We start from the raw sequence: 16,609 nt of genomic DNA on the forward strand, positions 1-16,609 counted from the left end.
TCTCAGGACCAGCAGTTGAACTCCACACAGGCACGTGTAAGTTATCATGAGCTACCTCTGGCTTCTGTATTGCCAGTATGGGCTCACCTCCAACTCACAGAGTGGGCAATGTTTGTTTTCAGCACCCAGTAACCGAGCAGATTGATGTGTCCCAGGTTTGTAACAGTGCAACAGCCTTGCCATGAGACAGAGGATGGGCTAGAGACCTCCCAAGGCCCCTTACAGCTATACAATTTTAAGATTACATCTTGGAATTGCTTACAAGCATATGTAGATCTACAGTAGTGATCGTGCTTTATAGGTAGAAACCTGTATTGGAGACAGCGTGCTTGAGAAAGTGTTCCTCAGGGAACAGACAGAAGTTCCCACCGCCGCAGTGGTGGGACATTTCATGGCTAAAGCACTCGAGCAACACAATCTGAGCCCAAACCCACTGGAGTTAGCAGCAGCTGCTTTGAGGACTGCACAGAGCACGGTCCTCCGGCAAAGAGGACTCGTTGCCAGCAGCCCGAGGCACTGCAGTGCTGAGACCTGAATCAGGAGCTCTGGAGCTCAGGCCGTGCCGTGGGGCAGATGTAACAGGTTACCCTCACGTAGGAATGAGTGTTCCTGGATGAAAGCAAAACTCTGCCATGCTTCAGTCTGCAGATGATTGTGAGTGGGATCCAGGTATCTGCCACGTTTAGACAGCCTTTACAGACCCAGGAGAGAGAGTACATGCCACAGGGCTGCAGTGTGGACATCTGCGTACAGCAGCTCAAGAAAATCCCATGCTGAAACGTCTACAGTTCTCTATTGATTACAGAGAAAACCTCCGGGACTAGCTCAGATGGAAACATCTGTGCTGGCAATGTCTCAGGCCAGCTGAGACGAGTCCCACCCTTTGAGACAGAGGCAGTGCTATTGAAAAAATATCAAATAACCTGGAGCCGATGCAGCACTTCTGGGCTGGAGCAAGGACGGCATTCATGGCTTCGCAAAGGCCATCACCGCCTACTCATTGCTGGAACGCTGTTCAGCCAAGGAATGCGTTTTCTTGGCTCTGCCTGACTGTCCAGGGCTTATCCACAACAACTTCTTAACCCTGCTCTCTGCACGCTGTTAGCAAACGTGCTGGCAATATCGATTGCCTGAGTCTCAAAGCTGTTCCTTTGAGATGGGTATTATTCTATGTGTTTAAATAGCATATTTATCTCCCGGTACCTAACATAAGCTGACTCACAGATCCCCAGATAATGCCTCTATCCAACATTGTTTCTAAAACACACAACACTGCTATAAAGACACCTCCTGGGAGCATCTCGTTGCCGAAGAGCCTGCTGTTTTCCATCTGCATTCTCAAACACAACCGTAGCACTTTGTGTGTGTGGAGCAGATCCTTTTAGCAAACAGTTGCTGACCAAGACGGTTCCACTCTTTCCAAACCAACATTTCTTGTTTTGGCAGGTGTCTCTTCACCTCCCAATAGTCTTGAACCTGCACTCGCACGTCATGGGGGACGTGGTGGCCATAAGCCACCCTCAAGCCTGTTGCCTTTGCTGGAGGAGCATCCCTGCAGCATCCCTGTGCAACAAGCAACGTGCTGAATGAGGGTTGTTTTTTCCCATTCCTCTGCCCCCCACCTTTCCTCCTCTGCTGCCTTTGCTCAGACTGGACGCTCACACAGTAATGATGCCAAGGAGAGCTCCAAGCAGCAGCAGAAAAGCCGAAAAGCCTTTTTGTAGTTCTTTTATAAATCACAACATATTTTACATTTTAGTAATACTAATTTAAACTGGGAAAAAAATAAAACCAAACCCAGCCTCCCAGACCTTTTTGGATTATGATGAGACACTGTTTCATCTGAAGAAGCCCAAGGGATCACACAGCCATATTCTTCTTGAGCCAAACATCGCGCTTCCTTGAACAGCTGCACAGGGCTCAAGTTGCAGCAGCAATCACCCCGAACTGTGGCACAGAGCTGAGCTTTCACTGCAGCACCAGGGAGCAGAGAGATGGGAGACCCTCTGGGGCTGCAGATAGGGTGGGAGTACAATTTGCACCCTGGGCAGGGGCAACAGGATGGGGCCCAAATAGCCGTGGCTGCAGGAAGCTGGTCTTGATGATCTAACGGTCCCTCCTCACCTCCATGAACTGCATCCCACCAATCCTACACAAAACGGTCCCTTCTTTCTCCCTTCTCTTTTCACCTTCCTTCTCCCTCCCTGCATGACTCCTCTACCCTCGCAGCCCGGATTTTACGACGACTCACCCTGCTGAGCAAAGGTTGTTGCGGGTCTGCTCTCAGCAGTTTATTCCTCCTCCCCATGTCTCCTAAAAACCATGCCCTGGTGATAATCCTTTTGACGGAGTTACACCGATTTAAACAAGTGAGGAGCGAGCATTCTTCCTTCCAAATTTCTTTCACTCCAAAACCTGGTTTAATCCTTTGTTAAGCCCTATAATATGTAGGTATCTGTGGCTGTGCTGGAGTTAAGTAGCATGAAACTATTAATCTTACTTTAGTGGTCAGAGGTGTTGACTAGCCATCTATTTTCAAGCCCCAAATATTGCTCTGAGGTGGTTTGAGCTGCTTGGAGGAAGGGGGGAGGGTTGGACCAGATGATTTCTTCCAATCTAAATTTTTCTGTGATTCCACATTTCTGCTTGCTCCATCCATAAAAATAACACATCCCTCTGTTTTGTGTGCGCTCTGTATACAGTCGTGCATCCTCCTCTTTTAGGCATTTCCTACTCTCTAGCGCTGTTCATGCAACCTCTAGCAAAATACCTGCTCCAATGCTGTTATTATCCTGGGCTTTATTATCTCAATTATACTTTGCACAACTATTTTGCACCAGGGTGCGAGAGGCATTTGGAGAACTGGTTTTAATTTAAAATCATAAGTCCTTACTGGTTTGGCCTGTCACGATAGGAGGAAGCAAAACGTGTTGATATAATCTAGAAACCAAGTTCCTTACGTGCTGCTCCAGCAGGGCATGGGCAAGCCCACGGGGAAGTTTCACCCTCGTTAAGGTGCAGGCACAAGTTTAACTACATGTCCAGCCACTCCCACGGAAGTCAGCCAGACCATTCACCCTCTTAATTGCAAGTTCATCTGTAAAAGTTTGGATAAAGTGTGGTTTAATAAACTTTGTATAAATGCTAGGCTCCAGATCCCAGAGGAGCTATGTTTGCTGAAACCAAATTAGCCCGAGGTGGCTGAACAACAGCGTTTACATCTGTTTTGCAAACGCAGTCCCCAGCTCATTATTAAGTTGATGTAAACCAGCATAATTTCACCCAGGGAAGCCAGCAGCCTAGTCCATGTCATACTTAGCACTGAATGCCGCAGCCCCGGTTCTCTTTTTGCTTATTCTATGAAAAAGGAGCAGCTCTCCCATAGCTGATGATGTTAGACTGGTGTGAAACAGGAGCTACCTTCAGGCAGGCTCTTCTGAAGCTGGGCAGGCAATGCTCCAAAGCCCGGAGCCTCGGCAGTGCCGGCGTGCTGTGCTGTTTGCATGGCACGTCAAGGATGAGACCTATGAAACCCAAGACAACGTAATTTAGCACATAATTTAACTCCATCCCTCAGCTATGAACATATACAGATTCAGTGCGCTTCTGCTACAACACCCTCCAGCATAAATCTGGCTGAGAGTAAGCAAGGTGCAAGCAACTTCAGGGGCACTACCACTGGGGGTAGTATTAAAAAAAAAAGATAACAAGGCTTCGAGAAGAAAAGGTGCTGCTGGTGGAGAAGAGCCCAAATGTTAGACTCGTGTGTTTCTCTTCTCGTAAAAGTCAGGATGAGGGCACTGGTGCCTTCAGAGGCTATTTTTTTAACGGTCTCTCTTTTCTCCAGCACAAAGCCAAGTTCCTAATAGCTACTAGCAGCCCTGCATGAGAACTAACAAAGAGCTTGTGGACCAGCAGCCCAGCGCGGCACAGAAAGGTCACCGGATGGAGCTGGAGATGTGGAGCCCCATGGCTGTTTTTGTCGGGAATACCGAGGAGTCAGCTGTGGAAAGGACTTTGCACTGGCTGGCTTTCTAGCGATGTGTTTTCATGTACAGCCCCATCAGGTCTTCAGCAGGAGTGACTCTCCTGAGAGCTACTAACGAACACGCTGGATCATTAGCCTCAGCCAAGGGGCAGGTACCTAAACAACCGCAGCCAGCCCTGCTCTGTCCCCTGGGGAGCTCTGGCAGGGAGAAGTGAACGTGCAAGAGATGGAAACTTGAGCTGTGATTTTTGACAGGGGGTCACCAAAACAGCCCTGATGCCCAAGGCTGGTGTCTCCTGCCACTGCTGCTTTCCTGGTCATAGCCAGGGGAGGTGGCTAACGCTTCAAGCAGCTGAGAAAATGGAGATCAGCATCTTCTCATAGATGGTAAATAACAGTCATCTCTCCCAAGAGCTAGAAGGGGTCAGCTTGATGTGTGAACCAGAGGAAGGGAGGAGAACTGGTAGCAGAGCTAAGAGACAGAAATAAAGCTAACCAGTCTCTATGGGCATGTTTATGCTTCAGTCCCTCAGTTAATTGCTGCCTGTCGGTGGAATTGCACCCAGCAGAAGCTGGGTACCGCACAGGGTCTGTGTGCAGCAGCAGCCAGAAATGCACCCGCATCCCTGGAGCGGTGCCTAATCCCTCCGACGGGGCAACTCCGGTTCCTGGGCGGTGAAAGCCGCCACGGGGACAGTGGTGCCAGGGGCTGATTAGCGAAGGTGTTTCCATCTCTGGTACGTGAGTCAGCCAGAGCCGGGCTCCCGTCAAGGGCAGCAATTGCATTTCCTTGTAGCTGTGTTGACGAGGGTTGGGCAGCACCGTTCGACTCCCTCCGAAAGGGCAAAGGGAAGGAAGCAGTGCGCTTGCAAGAGCCTCTACAAACGAGCTGGGGAAGAGGAGATGATGGGGAGGCACAAATGCAAGAGCATCTCCCTCCCTCCCCTTGCTCCCTCCTCTTCCTCACCAATCTGATCTCTCTAAGGGAGGCAAGACCTCCCCTAACGCACCCAGCACCATCTGCCTCCCTGTCTGCAGATGCACCCTTGGGACAGTAAGAGTCTGGCACCCATTGCGGGGCTGCCGAGACTCGCACTTTACCAAGCCACGATGGGCACCAGCTGCTTCCCCAGCCCCGACGTCAGAGGAGAGAGTCGCCAAGGTCAGACATAGCAGAGATGCTTCTCCGCGAGAAACGCGGAGCGTCTGGCGCGGCCCCTAACAATATGCAGCCTGTCTTTGCCGTTTTGTTCAGGTTTTTGTTTTGAACACACAAAACTGCCTCGCCTCCCTTTATTCCTCCCAAGAATACCCCGCATAATCACGGCAGCTCCTCTCTTTTCAGCCCTGACCTCCAGCTGGATGTGCGGAGGGCCACATCATTGTACCGGGCTTCGTCAGCAGCTCTGAATGCCTTTCGTTATCCTCTCACTGGGCTCTGTTTCGGAAGGAAGGAGGGAAGACAGAGCTATTTTTATAGCATCTAGGGTCTCCCCAGACTGCATCTAACTTGCTATTGTTGGTCAATGATCTTTCAATTACTTGCTACACTCGGGACTTTGCTCTGTTCTTGCAAAAAAAGGGCTGATGTATTCAACACGCTCTTTCCAAAGAGCAGGCTGGAATCGGACGATTAGGCTACACAGAAGAGTTGCTCGGAAACAAACTCTTTCTTTTTATAAATATCAGAGTTTGAAAGTGCAATTGGCTTTTTTTCTGCAGTAAATTTACCATTCTCTGGTAGTTTTCAAAAAATATGTCAGAGATCACACACTGAAGTGATTTTTCTGTTCCCAAGAAGCACAAGCTACTTTCTTTTGACTATTTTTTTTTTTCTTTTTTCCTCCTTACTCTTTATACAATATCCTGATTTTCATTAAGAAGCTGGAGGTTATCTCAAAATATGCCAGGATTTCAGAGGAGTGGCTTTACAGAGATTACGGCTCTGGGCTGGGAGCCACACTTTCCAGGTTTGGACCTAACTTTAGTCCCTGGTCTATACAAATGGACATTTTCCCAAACAGACACTCTTGTTTTCATAGTTACCCAACCTGAGGCAATCAGCTGCTGGTCTTCAGAGCCTGCGCATTTTCCCACTAAAATCAGATGGAGATATATGGGTCAAAAATTTCCATAAAGCTCTTTCAAGACACGACCTGAAAACAGAAAATCTACACAAAAAAGAAAAAAACAGAAGCAGAGCAGATATACTGCAAGTAACTCGGCCACTGCGATGCTTTTTGCTGAACCTGGATCAATCCAGCAGCCTTTGTGGTGCCTTTGTGTACAGAGTTGTACAGTATGAAATACTGTTCCTTTTGAATTAGATATAAAAGCAAGGTCCTAACGTCTGTAATCACCAGAGCTCTTCCAGGGCTCTGCACGGGGGCAGGCGATACAACCCAGGTCCGCGTGGGGTTGTTACCGTGTCACTAACCATCATTTCCACAACAGCTTTGGAAGGGTGCAATGTTCTTCATTTCCTCTCCTAATTTCTGCAGTTCGATGAAGTTTTATTACTAATTACCCCCTACCCTAAAAATAAAAGATCTAAAGCAACTGTGCAGATGCAGGTATTTTTCAGCTATTCCTCATTATCATGCCTGCAAATCTATCAGACCTTTGTTCCCAGCAGCACTTTAGTTACTATATTTCATTCCTTATTAAGCATATTTTCGAAGGACCTTTGGTCATTATGTCCACATCTAAATGAAGGAAAAAGAGAGGTCAAACTAGACCTCTAGCAAACTCTAAGTTTATGTCTGAACGTGCTTAATAATTGGATGTGTGTTGTCAAACATGCTCACGGCAGGGTTTCCAGGTGGGCGTGTAGAGAATAGAGGGTTTCTGTGCTTATTCCTGCTGTTCTGACACTCGTATCAGCTGGGGACCTTCGGTAGAAAAACTCCTGATTTGCATGAGAGAAGGAGGACTTGTGCCAGCATGAGGTCTGGGACATGATCGCAAAAACCAAAATAAAACAAAGGTGAGTTCTTTGCAGGAAGTCTGAATTCTGGAGAGGAGGAAAAAACCAAACCAAAACAAAACCAACTAAGCAAGCCCTTCAAATGACCCAGAGAGAGTTCTGAAGGAAGATCACGTGGCAGTTGTTAAGTGTAGAGTTGGCCCACACACCTCCCTAGACAGTGAACGAGCATCTCAAGTGAATATATTTTAGTCTGGGCCTAATCCTGTTCAGACTCAGACTTCACTGGCGCCGCAGAGGCGAAGCACCAAGGGAAGAGGAGCTTTGGGGAAAATGGGTTTTTGTTTTAAGTCATCTTAGCTGCTTGGGCTGAAGTTGCATTTAATGAGAAAGGCTTTAGTGCTATGTGTGAGCTGCTTTTTGCATAGCAAGAACTTCTTTCTCGCTGTTTTCTTCAGCCTGGGAAGGTGAGGAATTTCTGGTGGGGTGCAAGGGATGATCTCAGTCCTGGATGGCAGGATATCCTCTTCCTTTCTCCTGCTGTTTGTAGAGCAAGGAGGATGTTTTGGATGGGTAGCAAGGCCGTGCTGCTGGAACCAGACTGCCGCGCGTCATCTGGATACAAGCAGGGCAGCTGGAAGGAGCTTCAACAGAAGGGAGATGCTGAGGATTTGGGAACGTGGGCAGAGGTTGCAATGGGTGGAAACAGCAGGTCGGGTGAGGAACAGAAAAACTGGCAACGCTGGGTTATGAGCTAATTGGAAATAGCTGCTTCCAGACCCTTGGGAAGAGAGTTATTTCTGGAGTTTAGGGCTCCTTTGAAACAGCTGATCTCAACGGAAGGAAAAAAGCATGGATAATGCAGCATTATGGTTATGGCTTCATGTGATTTTTGACCCCAGATATCACCATAACTTGATCCATTTTGAGTGGTGCAGATAAGCAGACCAAGCAACCAGCTTCCCAGGGCAGCTCCATTGTTTACACATCCGTGATAGTGACTCAGCCATCAGCAATGATGTTCTGACCTTACTAGTATCAATGGGAGTCTTCTTAACGAGGACATAATTTCACCCCAGAGGCCAATTCATTAATTAGCATCTCCGGCTATCCTGTCATTGTGCATATGAAGAGTAGTAACTTGACTTACACACTGAGCAAATATGGGCTGAGTAAATATGCGTTCAATTGCACATGTAATGATAACAAACAGGCTCATAAAAGTTTGGCAGGAAGAGTGAAAAGAGGCGAGTGTAGCTCCTCAATCCGAACATAATTCAGAGCTGGTGGTACTTGCTCATTGTAAAGTCTTGTGTAAAAATCAATGTCCACGGAAATGCTTAATCATCAGCTGTTGATTTCACGTGCTGTATGAAGTTGTGCAAGAGTCACTTAAGTGCTGTTCTGATTACATTAATTTTTTTTTAGCTGTGGTACTCAGGACTCTTCCATCCCTCAATGTAATACCCTCACTATGTGCGGTTTGCAAAAACACCATTGTCCTGCTGCGCCTGTTGCCAGGAAAAGCTGTTTTAATCATTCTAGTACATCTATTATGAAATATTTCTGTTTTCCAAAATAAAAATAGCCTAGCCTGCACTCTAGGTTAACCTAACTCCTCCCCTTCCAAGTTGTATTTTCATGTCGGAAAGTTGCCCATTAATTAAAAAAAAAAAAAGCATTTTGGAACATTCTTTGCACGTTAAAATTGAACAGATTAAACTTAATTTAACAATAATGATCTCCCACAGTTAATGTTTCATGCGGACAGCAACAGGGCACAGTGTGATCACTAACAAGGTCAGGAAAGGATTTGTTCCCTTGTGCAATATTCATGGACGTTAGTCTTCTCTGAAGCATTCGAGATTGGCCACTGGCAGCTGATGAATGCTCTGTTAGCTGGAGTATCGGCTTGTCACGATGTGAGAACACTCTCTCCCTACTTTCATTTGCTGGATGATCTTTCTTCTCTCTTCATTTAAGAGAGGTAAAGTTTGCTTGATAAAAAACGACCATCAACCACTGCGCAGATCTGATTATTTCAGTTATTTGGTAGAAACCCTTTCAATTTACCAATTTGGAGGAAGAACTATCAGAAAAAGGGTGGGGAGAGATATAAGGAGAGATGGCATCTTGCGTTTTTCCACCTAGCTGGAAAAAAAAACCCACAAAAATTGCTGAGTACACAAACAGTCTGTCACCAACGTAGAAAAGTTCAACTGAAGTCCAGGATAGGAACAATTTCTCCAAGTTTATTCTCACCATGTTAACCAACGTTTTTACTTTCAATCCCTTGTGCAACGAGTAGCAATGTTTGGCAAGAAAGGGGGGAGCAGGTGTTGTGAAAATAGAAGTATGGCGCTCTCTGAGAACTGCAAGTGAATACAGACAGGAGAGATGAAGCAGAGGATGGAGGCGATCATCTCTGACGGCAGACACCAACCCCAGGCCTGAGCTGGCAATACCACACGCACGTGCACAAGAGCCGTGCCAGAGGAGTTTCCACCGGTGGGAGCCCTTTGGCTTCAGCTGGTGGGAGCAAGCTGTGCTGGTGGCATCTATGTGACACGCAGAGGACATTCCGGGGAGCATCGTCATGCACCGGCTATCTCCTGAGCTGGGAGAGTCTTGGAGCCAGACCAACTTTTGCTGGTGGCACCTCAGATAACGGCACGGGCGGTATCTGAATCTGCAGATTCAGGGCATGCTGGCAGTCGCTTGTGTCCCAGGAACACGTACACAGAAATACCCTCTCTGTGCCTCCAACTCGTACAGCCTAGAAGGTATTCATAACCTATTTCTTATCTCTCACATCTGTTTGGTTCTACGTCTCCTTTGGATACCCAGAGAGCGCAGCACAGCATTTTTAAACTGAACCCAAGACTTCATTCTCCTTCTTGGGGCCTCAAGCAGAAAAGGCAAAATATGTGAATCATGGTTTTGTTAGACAGACGCTTGCCTTGCAAGAAGACACAAACTGGTCTTTAGACTGTTTTCTTTCCTATCTGCTCAACACCTTTCACTATCCCTGGTAACTCACTTGGAAATGACCAAGGCTCCCACTGAAGAACCTCCTGCAGCTCAGACAGGTAACTAATATTTTGATTTCTAAATACAAACGAACTATTTACATACGGTGAATTGGCTATTTCCATCTACTCTGCTGTCTGTCTTTGCATTAATGTACCTAAACCCCGGTCACTTTTTTTATAGGGGAAAAATGTGACTATTTTTTTTTCTTGCCTTTCATTGAAAAAAAAAAAAAACATTTCTCAGCTGTTGACATCTTTCTACATTTCAAGCAAGGTATTAAATGAACTACTTGAGGAACTCCAGACACAATTTAATGGAGACAGACCAAAGGCAGCATTTACCCAGGAACTTCAACATAGTCAACCTTCTTATTCCTCCTTCACCCCGCTGACAATGAAAGGTCTGATCATTTTGAATAGCATCTCTGTTTCTGCTCCACCCTTCCTGCCGCAAACAGCATCCTTGCTAGCGTGTACAGAAGAGCCTGCTGCTCTGCCCAGGAACTCAGAAGAGGACCAGAGATTTAATTGCTTTACTTCTTCTACCTCAGACTTTTGCTGTTACGAATTAAGGCCTAGAGATCCTTGAAAAGCACGAGCTTAACTTGCTTCCCAGGGTAGGAAGGTATCCCCTTTTTGCAGATCCCCGTTTTCTTGCTTACGCAATTAAATAACAAGAGATGCACCTTCTCAATTTCAAACAGGAAACCTTCACTACCAAGCGATGACAAACATCCCACGCTGGTGAGCTTGGGGTTTTGTGCCACTGTAATCCTTGCACGAACAGCAGACTGCTTATTTTGCTTAAGCCAGACCCGATAATGGCAGATCTCAGCACTAACCAAACTGTTACTTGGAAAACCCCAAAGCATAACCTCAGCACCAACAACTCCAGCTTTTAACTGCTCCCGCTCCTAACCGCGGAACGCTGCATCCCTCCCCACCGCCCGAATCCCCACAGCGAACCCGTCCTCGCCACCCTGTGAATTTGGGGGCCCCCTCTCCGCAGGGCAATGGCCGCCTCAGCCCTGTGTGGAGATGCCCATGGGTCAGCGAGGCCCTCTCCTCACCCAAACCCGCAGCCCGAGGAGCTAACGGTGCGCGCAGAGACCCACGGGTGGAAGACCCTGCAGCGAATGAATCAAGAGCGATAATTTAAAAAAAAAAAAACAACAAACCCACAACCCTAACTCAGCTTCTTTTTTTTCTTCTTTTCCCTCCCCTTCAACCTCAAGGCCTCCCACACGCCTCGGTGCCGCCATCCCCGGGCCTCCCCGCTCCCCACGGCTGCTTTGGCGGCAGAGCTCTGTGGGGTGGCCAGCCCCGTCTCTGAGGGGCCTTTGCCCGGGCCGGGGGACACCCCCATTGCGGGTACGCTCGGCGGGAGGCACAAGCGCTCGGCGCGGAGCTGCCCCGTCCGCCCCCCGCGGCCTCACTCGGGGGCAGGAGGAGGATGAGGATGAGGAAGAGGAGGATGAAAGGGAGAGGGAGGAGAGGGAGGAGGGGGAGGAGGAGGAGGAGGAGGAGGAGGAGGAGGAGGAGGAGGAGGAGGGAGGGAGGGGGTGGGGGAACCCCGCTGTCAGTGGCCAGTATGCGGGTGACGTCATCGGCTGTAGCCCGGCGGCGCCGCCTGGCTGCTGTGCGCTCATCCCGCCGCGTCCGTCCGTGTGTGTGTGTGTGTGTGGTGTCCCTCCCCCCCCCCTTCGCGGCCACCGTAGCGGGAGCGGCGGAAGCCCCCTCGCCGGCCACCGTCCCGGGAGGCGCCGCGGCGGATGGTCCGCGTTGTCCCGCCGCCCCCCGGCCGCCCCTCCCGGAGTCGGCGGCGTCGTCGGCGGCAGATGGCGCGGGAGCGCGCGGCGCGGCGGGGCCCGGGTTGGCGGGGCGGGAGGCCGCCGCCGCGGCGGCTGCTGTTGGCGTTGCTGCTGTTGTTGATGCCGGCGCTGCCGGGGTTGGGGCCCGCCGCTGCCGCCGCTGCCGAGGAGGTGGCGGCGGCGGCGGTGAAGGAATGCGACAAGCCGTGCGCCAACGGCGGGCGGTGCCAGCCGGCCAGCGGGCAGTGCGAGTGCCAGCCCGGCTGGGTGGGCGACCAGTGCCAGCACTGCGGGGGGCGCTTCAGGTGAGTCCCCTGAAGGCGGGGGGGGTGTGTGTGGGGGGTGGGTGTCCCCGGTCGCGGCTCGGGGACGTTTAGGGACAATATGGCCGTGGGTGTGAGGGGCCGGTGTGGGGTGCGGGAGGGGAGCGGGCGGGAGCAGCTCTGGGGGCAAGCGGGGGGCGGGTGTGGGTGCGAGGGGGTGGGCAAGGAGGCGGCGAGGGGGGACAACGGGGGCTTGGCGGCCCTGGTTCAAGGTGCCCGAGGGGACGCTCGGGGGCGGTGGGGAGGTGGGTGGGAAAGGGGGGGTTTGGGGCCTCGGAAGGGGCGGGAGGCTCCGCGGCTGAGGCTGCCCAGGGCAGCGGGGCCGGGGGTACGAGGGGCGGGTGAGGGCAGGGGCTGGGCAGGAGTGTGCTGAGGGGCAGCAGGGGCTGGGTGGCCCTGGCTGGGTCTGGGCAGGTCTGAGGGCCAGAGGGGAGTGAGGGGCTGATCCGGGGGCGGGGGGTGTAAAGGGCTGGGGGGAGCCAGGCAGGGGGGACACCAGGGATTTGGGTGTGGAGGGGGAGGTTTTGGGGGGGGTGTGTGTATGGCTGTGAGGGGATATATGGCTTGAGGGGTGACGGAGCGTGGGTGGGATGGGCCAAGAGTGCACAAGGCCAGGTCTGGGGGTCCGCAGGGGATGTGGGGCTGCGTGGGGGAGGTCTGGGGGTAACGGGATGTGGGTGCCGGGTGCCCCAGCGAGCAGCGGTCGGTGGGTGCAGGGTGTTTATACCGCACCGGGGCACCTCTGAGGGGACAGTGCCTTGGGTGTGGGTTGCTGGGGTTGCACAGGAGTAACTGGGGGTCAGTAGCGGGTCTGAGGGGCTGGGGCTGCGTACGAGTGGGGATGTGGGTGCAGGGGACTGGACACCTGGCTGGGAGCAAGTTGGAGTGGGAGAGGAAGGGTGTGCGAGTGGGTGTTGGGGCTGGGTGGAGGCAAGAGGGGTGTTTGGGGGGGTAAGCAGGCTCATCTTGGGAGATGGCATAAGCAGGTGTTGGTTGTGGTTAAGTGTGAATTTGGGACAGGTATGTGAGGGGGGGAGGAAGCGTCTTAAAGGGGGTGGGTGGCACGTGGGGACGTTCGGCTCTCGGGGCAGAGCAGTGCGTGCAGGAGTGGTGCTGGGCCTTGGTGGGGGCAGTGGGAATAACAGCCTGGTGGGGAAGGAAGCTCCCGCGTTTGCTGGGGGACAAGGCCGGAGCTGGGCAGCTGGAGGGGATCTCGAACAGGACAGAGCAGTGTTGAGGGTCCTGCCTCTGGTCAGGGGTTTTTGGGGTTTTTTTTGTTTTTTGTTTTTTTTTTTTTTTAGAAAAAAGAGCTAAAGGTGGTTCTGGGCAGGGGTGGTGACCTCCCAGCTCTGTGCTTGTCCAAGCCATGTGGGGGTGAGGGATGTCTGCACAGGAGGAAGGTGATGTTTGGGCTGTGCGATGCTGGAAAGCGCGTTGCCTGCAGTGCCATGGCCAGTTCTGGTGGGGACGGGATACTCGGGTTGTGTGTCTAAAGTCTATCCCATCAGATGAGAAGTGGGAAATCTTCATGGGAGTAGGCTGGAAGTGCACCCTGGCTTCTCTACATAAACTTACGTTTTCAGTGGAAGCGGGTTCTGTAAGATGGTTACCTGTCTTGGTTTTATCAGCTGTGGCAGCGAGAGCCACCGTGCACGTCAGCATGCGTTAAGTGAATTCCCTGGGCAGGGCTGATTCTTGGAAAAGGAGATGAAAAAGGATGATTATTCTAGGCAGCAGTTGCTTTCTTGGGGAGCTCCTTATGGAACATACCAACTACCCTTCAACGATGCTCCCTGTAGATTTGAGGGAAGGGGTGCTATCTGTATAAGCTGAACCCATCGAGGAAAACCACTTTGTGTGCTTTAGGAATTGTGGTTTCTATTTTTTTTTTTTTTTTTTTTTTTTGACAGATGGGTGTGTGATGCAGCTGATTTGAAAGGGGTTTTGTGTGGAAACGATGCCAGGCTAGGCAAGCCCTGGAAGTCGAAAGCTTCCTTTTTAAATGTTTTTTCCCACTGTCATGATAAGAATTTTCTTCTAGTTGAGAGAGAACGTTGTGAAATAGCCACTTACCCATTACTTTCCTCGTGATTTAGGATGTTGGCCGTTTTAAGGGGACTAGATTTGCATAAAGTCAGAGGCTTTTCTTCTGAATGGCAAAACTGGTACTGCTGATAGCGGTAGATATATACCAATTCTTTTGTTAACTGGTTGGTTTTTTAGCCTCTTGTCTGTTTCGATAAAGCTTCTTGTTTCTTTCTCACATATAATTCCAGTCCAAAATTTTGACTAAAAATATAATGTGTGATTTTTCTCTCTAGGTGTTTTATCTAGCTCTTTATTTATTTATTAGTGAGTTGAAGTTTCTAGTAGTTTTTTTTAAGCTTTGAGCTCTGGCAAATGCAAACAAGTGGTTTTAGCAATGTTTAGAGCTTTGCAGTCACAACTTTCACATGCCTTGAAGTTTACTCTGTCTCCTGTCAGAAATGGCACTGCGGGGTTTCTTTTTTTTGTGTGTGTGGTTGTCAAGAAAAAAGACTCGATGTGTTATTAGATGCTGTAGGTACAAATGGAAGTAGAAGGGCAAGTGAGTATTATTTTGGAAGTGTGGTGTAGTCCACATGCTTATCTGCTTGACTGAGAGATGTAATTAAATTTGGCGTGTTAATCTTCCCGTCCTTATCTAGATGTATATGATGACTGTATTTGTGGCCTTGACTTTTTTGTTTATGTTGAACACTGGGGTTGTCATGATACAACTTGTGCTTCACTGGCTTACTAATCCCTCACATCTTTGTGTTAGCAGCAAAGTACGAACATCGTAGCTTTGTGTTGCGGTCCGCTAATATTCTATTTGCCTTCTTCATTGGGAAAGTCTGTTTATTTAGACTGCAGGTAGATATATAGGTAACAAACCTGGGGTGGACCATATTCTTTCTTGTTTCACCCAAACCACAAAAGGGGAGATTGTGTGCAGCTCGTTGCTGTTCTAACGCAGTTGCGTGGGGGTTTTGTTAAGCATGTGTGGTGTGCTGTGACTTCTTAAAAAGCAAAGGGCGTAGTAGAAGTCTACCTGCATGTGGTTTTGTTAGTGGTTGTTCTTGGTTGTAGGAATGGTTTCTGAGAAAACGTTCACCTCTGCACAGATCAGTCACGCTCTTGGGGAGGTAGAAGATTGAGTTTTGAAGGACTTCAAGTTACCTTTTGTAAGATGTGGAACCAGCCACTTGAGTTCTTTAAAGATAAAGACTAAGTTCTTGGTTTTATGGGAAGCTGAAATAGAAAATACACGACGTGCCTGATGCACTTGTGTTTTCAAACCTCCAGTTCTGTGCTGGCTGGAGTCTGCTGCAGGCCAGTGGCTTCAAGATGCTGTAGTGCGAGCAGGAGAGGACTGCTGCTGGGAGGGATGAGACACCTCCAAGTCACAGAGCTGCAGCAGCACGCTGGAGATAACGTTTTCGAGCAGCGGAAGCTCAGGAGTACCAAACTTAGAGTGAACTTGTCAGCGTTGCGTGTTGTACAGTCAAAAGGATGCTGCAAGCTTTGAGACCGCAGCCACTTCAAAGCACTTTCCATAGCTCAGTGACACGACCCCTTGTCCTGCTGGAGTTGAATTGTTTCAGCCAGCTGCCCGATGAGCAGACAGACAAGGGCTGTCGAGGAGGGTAAAGCACAGGTTAAGAAATGACTGCTATTTTACATAGATTGGTTAGAGATTGTAGAGGATTGGATTAACAAATTCAGGATAGTGCCTGGCTTCTGGAACAGTAATTGTATGCGAATTGTGTATATAGGCATGCTGATGGGTGATTTGATACATGATTGTAGCTGAAAATATGACCAGACTGTATTTTGACTATATAATTAAACACCAAGTGATACCAGAAAACTGTTTTTTGTGTAAGGAAGGGCACTGTTTCCCCTTTCATAGTAATACTTTGTTTGTTTGTTTTGAGGTAGGAGATGGAAAATGCTAAGCAGTGCTTAGCAATGCAACATGACAGTTGAAGGGGAAAAAAAAAAAAAAGATTAGAGTATATCCTTTATACCTCCTTTTTATTAATTTAATGGAGGCAGTTATGGGCTGCTGATTGAACATTATTAAAGAGTCGGCAGTAATAGAGTTTCCTTGGCCAAAGAATGTTTCAGTGAAGAGGAGTTTTATCTCTAGAAGATTTGGTTAAATCGTAACCTGAGAGACTTACTAGCTGGCAAAGAACTGTCACAGCTCCCATTCTTGAATGAATGGGAACTTTTGGTCAAAACCTAGTATACAAACCCATTGTCTATAAAAAGCTACCTGATGCAGTTTAATGCTTTAGGAAAGTCAGGAAACTACTTAATATATCTAAGGATGTTGGCAATTTGAATCAAATCGGTTTAAGTGCTCAAATTAGATTTGGGTGCTGCATTTGTGCCCGATCCCCATTCTGTTTCTCTCTTTTCATTAGTACATTATCGTGCTTTAAAATGATTTTCTCTTCCATGTTGCTGTGTGAAAGGCTCTCTCAAATGTTGTGCACTGG

At 49.2% G+C, this 16,609-nt stretch overlaps 1 protein-coding gene and 1 long non-coding RNA gene across 6 annotated transcripts in view; both read left to right on the forward strand.

Moving 5' to 3' along the window:
- The first annotated feature begins 9,594 nt into the window (after nt 1-9,594).
- LOC142601801 (uncharacterized) lies at nt 9,595-11,127 on the forward strand. 3 transcript variants are annotated; one of them, XR_012835447.1, is made up of 2 exons: nt 9,595-10,003; nt 10,191-11,127. It is a non-coding gene; the product is annotated as an uncharacterized LOC142601801 (long non-coding RNA). The 3 variants fall into 3 exon arrangements; XR_012835446.1 differs by having other exon boundaries at nt 10,217-11,127; XR_012835448.1 differs by having other exon boundaries at nt 10,221-11,127.
- Nucleotides 11,128-11,603: 476 nt separating this feature from the next.
- ATRN (attractin) overlaps nt 11,604-16,609 on the forward strand; it is a 146,953-nt gene continuing 141,947 nt past the window's right edge. For 2 of the 3 annotated variants that reach the window (XM_075752833.1, XM_075752832.1), the window contains exon 1: nt 11,604-12,062. In XM_075752833.1, coding sequence (XP_075608948.1) covers nt 11,719-12,062 — 344 coding nt within the window. In that variant the 5' untranslated portion in view covers nt 11,604-11,718. The remainder of the gene's footprint in view (nt 12,063-16,609) is intronic. The other variant, XM_075752831.1, reaches the window with a different exon arrangement.

Source organism: Balearica regulorum, chromosome 4 (assembly GCF_011004875.1).
Source record: "Balearica regulorum gibbericeps isolate bBalReg1 chromosome 4, bBalReg1.pri, whole genome shotgun sequence".
NCBI classification, from domain to species: domain Eukaryota; kingdom Metazoa; phylum Chordata; class Aves; order Gruiformes; family Gruidae; genus Balearica; species Balearica regulorum.